We start from the raw sequence: 7262 nt of genomic DNA, 5'->3' as shown, positions 1-7262 counted from the left end.
AATGTATATGATTTATTAAAAATTGGATATTAAACCCAGAGTCAGTCAAATCTGAAATAGTAACGGTTGCTACCTCGCTGCATCTGTAGTAAATGGTTATGGTGTTATCTTTTAAACCCTCTAAAATGTGAATAATGTCCCAAGGTTAGCAACATGCTGTTTCACACGTTTCCCACTATGATAATACAATTCTGGCAAAAACCAAGGAGAACCCATGTATTTTTAGATTTGTTTTTATTCACACAAATATTCAAAGTCCAACCCAGAAATATCAACATCAACACATCATCCTCACAAAACCTACACCAGTCTTAACTCTAGCTTGCACCGTGCACACACACATACACACACACACACCCACACATACACACATCCTTTGAAGAAGTCGCTGTAAGAGCCCCAGTCTCCCACAGCACTCTCTCATAATGACACTATACCTTTAGGCATCAACAGAGCTGAGACAAAGCGCCGGTGTATTTGGGGTAAACACACGGCAACTCTGAAGATGACAAAGCGATAGGCCAGCGTGATGGGGCCTCGGCGTCCCGGCGCTGCCAGAGCCCTTCATCTGCCGTTGACAGAGTGGAAAGCTACCTGACAGCTGCTTCTCACAAATCAGATAAGAATACAGGTATACCTGCTACACCTGTTCAAACAGCTCTGCGCGCGTGCGTGCGAGCGTGCATGTGTGTGTGCATGCAGACAGAGATAGCAAACTAATCCAGTGGCAGGTGTACACTTGTAATTGGGACAGCTAAAGATGTAGACTGATGAAGGAGCTCATTATTATTTATGTGTTTGATTTATGTAAGCACCGAGGGTGGTAAAGGGCTCGGGTTGTGAAATTTTAAAGAGTTTATGGCTTTTTTTTATCCTGCATGACATAGATCGTGTCATAAATTAAGAAGAGGCATCATAAATGCATAACTGATGCTAGGTTAGAGGATGTGAGAATCTAATCAGACATGATAAATAGATTTTATTTATATTTTCTATTCCTCTGTTGGTGTCTGATTTATTTTGGTGACTTACTGAAGGCCACTTTGTTTATTAATCCCCACTTTAGTCAGTCAGTTCATTTTAGATGCAGGATCAAGGGGAGCCTTCAGAGGATGACATCACCTGCATGATTTAATGATGGTAGCTCAATGCAGCCGATTACAGGATGGAGATAAATCTGCTGTGCGTGTTAACACACATGCACACGTACACAATGTACACATCATCAGCTCCCTTTGGCTCTAGCCTGACATCTAGCGACACCGGCTGTAATGTGATCCTACATGACATGGACATGTTAACATAATGGGGCTGTGAAGGAGGAGGAATCTGTGCATTGTAGAGCAGGAAGCTGTTGTGGAGTGACTTTGTTATTTCTGTGTGGCCCTGATACATAACACACACTTTTGTAATATTCCCTAATTACTGGTGTTCAGGTTTCTGGTTTACCTTATTGCACTAGAGTGTAAAGAATACCCATCACCTCACTTGCATCATGCTTCCTGCTGTGATGTAAGTGAGTTGGTGTTGTAATAATCTGTAAATAACAGGTTGGATGAGCTATGTTTGGGTGGGTTTACTGTCCGCTACATGCTGTATTCTTGCTCACCACACCGCAGGCTGACTAACACAACGTGGTGTGGCTGCATTTGTTTTCTCAGCATTTCCTTGTCCCCCTATTATGCATAATCTAAATTTAGTCAATACCACACCCATATTAAAGTAATGAAGTTCTAAGTATATCCTTGCAAGCTTCCCCCTTGCACCAGGGGAAAGGACACTGCTCCTTAGACACACACACACACACACACAAACACACACACGCATACACACACACACACACACACACACCAAGTTCGTCTTTCCTCCAGTGGAGTCTAACAGGAATGAGGTCAGACACACCGATCCTCATTGCACATTATTATTATTATTACCAGTTTTTTTATTCAGCCAATAGGAGGCCAGTGGGAGTGGCTCGACTCCAAAATCAGGATGGAGACACACGCCGATTGGCTTGTATATCTCGCGATGCGGGTATAAAGCGGCGAGGTTCTCGTTGTTGTGTTTACAGTAATATTACAGAGCGCTCAGGAAACAGGGAGACTATGAGAAAGCGCAGCTGCTCCATTCAACCACATGGTTCCTCAACCGCACAGACAAGCTGCGCTGCAGACAGCCAGGTTCACATAAGGGACTTGCACTACTGTTGCCCACAGCGGCTCGTTTTGAGGCTTTCAGGGCGCGTTTTCAGCCGCACAGGCAGTTGAAAGTTGCTGTTAAATAGTTTCGGGATTTATTCTTTTTTTTTGAGAGACAAGGCGTCTCCAAAACGGGCTGAACTGAAAAGAAGAAGCTTGGTTGAACTTTTTAGACCTGTATTCACCAGTGGTGTGGTTTTTAAGCGCCTAAAATAAGAGCAAAGGAATTGTTGTTTGTGTTAATAGGCATTTCTGCGCACTTGAACTTTGTCAAAGCACTGAACAGTGTTTCCAGACACTCGGAGGACAGGATGGTGCAGCACATGAGCCAGACAGAGAGCGCCCACGCTCACTCTCCCGGCGGAGACTCCACGGACACGGGAGAAATGGACTTGGAGATGGATGTTTCTCCGACCCCCGAGTCCCCTTCCTCCGGGGTGCGGAGCGACCTGGCGTGGTGCAAAACTCCAACGGGGCACATCAAGAGACCTATGAACGCGTTCATGGTCTGGTCCCAGATCGAGAGGAGGAAGATTATGGAGCAGTCACCGGACATGCACAACGCGGAGATCTCCAAGCGTCTGGGGAAGCGATGGAAGCTGCTGAAAGACACAGACAAGATCCCGTTCATCCGTGAGGCGGAGCGGCTCAGACTTAAACACATGGCCGACTACCCAGACTACAAGTACCGGCCCAGGAAGAAGGCAAAGTCGGGAAGCGGAACGAGTAAGCAGGCGGACCGCGGGGAGAAGAGCGGGGAGCGCAGCGCCAAAGTCGGTGTGAAAAGAAGCCCCGCGTCCAAAGGAGTGAGCAGGACGCACAAACAGGGGGGCATGAAGAGCGCTCCGGGGCAGGACTACGCCTCTCCCGGTGACCACCAGGCGCTCTTCAAATCCAGGTCAGTGTCTGGGGCAAGACAGATCCCGGAAAAACGCACCGGAGAGGCGAGGCGTGGCCACATGTTTGGCGGGGCAGGCAGCCTGGAGAGCGGGCCTCCCTCCGTGGGAGTCCCGGCCAGTCCCACACTGAGCAGCTCGGCGGACTCCAGCGACCCGCTCAGCCTGTACGAGGAGCAGAGCCCGGCGGCCAGCGAGTCCTCGCACACCGCGCGCCTCAGGTACGCGCGCGCCTCCTCTCCAACACCATCAGCCTCTCACTCTTCCTCCTCCGTGTCATCCTCATCATCAGATGAAGAGTTTGAAGACGAGCGGCTGGAGCTAAACCCGAGCCCCGGGTTTGAGAGCATGTCCCTGGGCGGCATGGGCTTTTCCGACGCGGAGCTTGACCGGGACTTGGACTGGAGCTTCGGGGAGTGCGGGGCGGGATCTCACTTCGACTTCCCCGACTACTGCACCCCGGAGGTCAGCGAGATGATCTCAGGAGACTGGCTGGAATCCACCATCTCCAACCTGGTGTTCACCTACTGAGAAGGACCACGGTGGAGAGGAGCCGCAACGTCCCCTCACGTTTTGAACTCTTTAACCCCCCACCCCCAGACAGGCGCGTGCCTCCAGACCAGAATATTTCCGCCATTATTTCACTAAATAAGGGAGAGTGAAAACAGGAAAGAAAAGGTGGCCTGTGTGCGCGTTGAAGCCCAGGTACGCGCCGCTCACAGACTTGGACAGCGCTCCGTGCGCTTGACGAGAACGCGCAGACGGGGGAAATGCTTAGTTTGCATTTGGACACAGAGGAGGAGTGAATGTAAGCAGAGAGCAGTGAAACACACGGACTTCAGCTCAAATGTTCAAACCCATCCGCAGAGGATGAGGACTGAGACCGAACTTTGAATCTTAATGTTATTTTGGGTCGGAAAAAAGGGACATTTACTGGACAGCTTGTCATGTTGGGTTTTGTTAAAGATATAGCCAATTCACATTGACCATCAAGTTGCAATTCAGGTGTATTTCTTTTTCCGAACTCAAAATAGTTTCAATATCAACACGCATGCCCTCCGAGATAAGGAGGATTTTGTTGTTGTTAAATGCGTACAAATGTTCATTGCTGCGTAATTACGCAATTTTGTGTGACCATAGGACAATTCACTATCACCAGCTTCTCTTTCAACGGCAGGACTATTACAACAAAGACAGACTCAAAACTTCAGAAGCCCTTTTCTGAACCTTTTTAAACACTCAGTGCACAATTCAGGACCAATGTTCCCCAATGCGCATCCTTTTTCTGCCTAGTGCTTCAACTTTGTAGTTCCTCTGTGTCAGATGACGTTTTTTATATTGATGTATTTATACCGGCCAAACTTTTTTATACATAGAAGTATTGTTCTCGTACAGGTCTCGTTTGTGTTTGTGCACATACACCTGTCTGTATCCAGCGTGGAAGGGCTAGAAGTGTATCTTATTTAAAATGTCTGACTTCTCTCACTTTTAAGGAGATTTGAGTGTGTCATGATTTTCTACTTGTATTTTTGTACAAAAATCTATAGAAAACTGAGGTTTCCAGCGAGTGGGTAGCCTACAACATTGTTGTTTGGGTCTACATTGGTGTTTAGCAGTGCAGAGGGGAGTTTGTTTGGCACAATCTGACCTCACACAGTGTTTACAGTATTTACCCACATGCTTCTTAATGGCACAGTGACTCCAGTTTCACCAGCCAAGTAAACAAAGCACCACTGAGGCTCCCAGTCTAAGTGGTGGCTGTTTCCAGTACACATAGACCTGAGGTAACTGAGTGAAAGATCCCAGAGAGTCACTGTTTGGATAGAGCTAATACCTCTGTGTGCTTTTTTTCTTATCAAGATAAGTTTTATTTGAACCACTGGATGGAATTTCACACTCATTCCACTTTGCCTAGACTTCGGAGGGAGGGAGATGTATGAAGTGCTTCATCTGTTTTTGCGCAAATTGCATCAAAAAATAGTATTTAACCTTTCTGTACCTGTTGGCTAAGTATAGCAGGCTAATTGTTTTCCTATATTATGGCATGGCAAATAGCATTTGTATTTCAGATTCAGGTATATGTAGCTATAGCTGTTGTGTTTAAGATTTTTAAAAGAATAATAACATGAAGATATTTATGTAAACTGACTGTACAATAAGCAAAGATTGTGTGTTTTATGTATGATGATGATCAACGACAGGCACTCGGACAGCCATCTTTGACATCCCTCTGTTAAAAGATGATTGTGGTCCAGGAGTTTCTTTTTTTCTTTTCTTTTTTACCTTTGAGACATCTTTTCTATCGTCCTTTTTCTTTTTTCATTTGTGCAATATGCTGTGTATGATCATGTTTTGTCCAATCATGCCAATATCATTTGATGTTTATAGCTCAAAAACCAGCCAATGTTTGGGTCAATCACTGCCTCTCAGACCTCTGTACAGATTGTCGGTTCTTTTTTTTAATTTGTTTTTCTTTTCTTCCAAGAAGGAAATAAAATCAGCTGGAACTGAAAAGTACAAAGTGTTTCTTTATTGTGTTCCTTTTATCATCTGGCTCTTTCAAAAGAGTTAAAGCAAGCAGGCATCCCCAGTTGCATAGCAATGTCAATAATAACTAAAGATAACTGGAGCAGTAACACATAGTGAAGGCCCTTTCCAAAGGTGAAAGCATGCTCAAGAAAAGGTGAGCCTTCGTTATCACATTCCACAGCCACGCCGTATTCAGAAGATCCAACCTGCTGTGGGATGGTTACGCTCAGTGCATGCGTGCACGTGAATATGTGTTTTTGCTGTAGTGCAGCTGCAGACTGTGAATCAATAGCCAGTCAGAGTGAATCGATAGGAGGGGCCTCTTTCTCCCTCTCTTACTCCGTCTGATTCTACACGTGCAGAAAACGTGGCTGCCATGGTAACACTGTATCCAAGAGAGAGGCTGCAATCCGCTGTGTGTGTGTGTGTGGGTCTGTGGGGGGGGGGGGGGGGGGCTGATCTATCAGGATGGGGGTAGGTGGGGGGCGTCAGACATTTCTGTAAGGCATGACTGGAATAAAAGGAGGAGGAGGAGGAGGAGGGGGCGTGTGTTTGTCTGTCTGTCTGTGGGTGAGTGTGCCAATGGGAGAAGGTGGGGGGGGGGAGGGGGGTGTTTGTCTGTCCTGGTGGATCGTGCAGGAGACTGCTCCCAAATCCAATTAATTCTTTCTGGATGCATTCATTTGTCTAGTGCATCTGAGGAGAAGGAAAGACAAAAAAGAGAGAGAGAGACCCCTAAGGTACAGCATTTAGTGTGTATCAATTTACGCCCTATTCCACAAGAGACATTGGTAATTATTTCCATCTCTCTCTCTCTCTGTCAGGAGAGCGGGGTCGTCCCCAGCTTTCCTCTGACATGTCGGGCTAGGTAATGAGAAAGATAAGGCATGGTCATTACACACACCATCCCAAAGACGAGACGCCGGCCCCCAGATGTCTGCAATCAGCTCGAAATCACACAAAATAATGTTTGAGCTGTCCCTGTTTTAGAAAAAGAAAAAAGAAAAAAAAGTCCAATCACCTCCAGACTTGGCTGGATACTGGGAGATAAAAAGATATTGATGCTCTGCACACACACACACACACACACACACACACTGACCCACATTAGGACACGGCCATGAGTGTAGATGCATTCATGAGAGGAAATGTGCACTTGACCCTCGTGGCTGATCGAGAATGTGTTTCCTGTGTTAGTGTGTGAGTACAGTTAAAGTTTTTTTTTTACTTTGTAGCAGAATTTAGCTATTTGCAGCCCCAAAACTGTCATAGGGTTGTTTGATATGAAATTAATTTCAAACGTATCAAAACTCCAACTGGATTTGTCTCTTAAAGTCCGTTTGCCTTAACAAAAAGAAATCCACAAATTGTGTGTTTGGCTTCAGCAGCGATGCAATTAATTAAGTAAATTCACTTTAGTACATTGTTGAGGTACTTGGACTTTACTTGAGTCCAGATAAGTTGTTGCTAGTTAAAACTAGCAACAGCTCATCTGCAGCTGTATTAAATATCATCTTTTGTAATATTTCAGTCCCAGGGGCCATTGTTTCTGCAGAACTTGTGATACTATGTACATTTTTATGATCAGACTTATGTTCTTTACTTGGATCTGATTTTAAATGCAGGACCTTTACTTGTT

General features: G+C 45.8%; 1 protein-coding gene across 1 annotated transcript; it reads left to right on the top strand.

Annotated features, from left to right (window-relative positions):
- The first annotated feature begins 347 nt into the window (after positions 1-347).
- Positions 348-5611, top strand: sox4a (SRY-box transcription factor 4a). The gene is made up of 2 exons (XM_032535214.1): positions 348-631; positions 2485-5611. The coding sequence occupies exon 2, from the start codon at positions 2510-2512 to the stop codon at positions 3623-3625; it is 1116 nt and encodes a 371-aa protein (XP_032391105.1). The 5' UTR covers positions 348-631; positions 2485-2509; the 3' UTR covers positions 3626-5611.
- Positions 5612-7262: the final 1651 nt, after the last annotated feature.

Source organism: Etheostoma spectabile, chromosome 14 (assembly GCF_008692095.1).
Source record: "Etheostoma spectabile isolate EspeVRDwgs_2016 chromosome 14, UIUC_Espe_1.0, whole genome shotgun sequence".
NCBI lineage: Eukaryota > Metazoa > Chordata > Actinopteri > Perciformes > Percidae > Etheostoma > Etheostoma spectabile.
This window is presented reverse-complemented; position numbering and strand designations above follow the sequence as displayed.

What these genes read in the sequence shown, in the direction of transcription:
- sox4a (XM_032535214.1), top strand. Translation starts at nt 2,510, where the DNA reads ATGGTGCAGCACATGAGCCAGACAGAGAGCGCCCACGCTCACTCTCCC.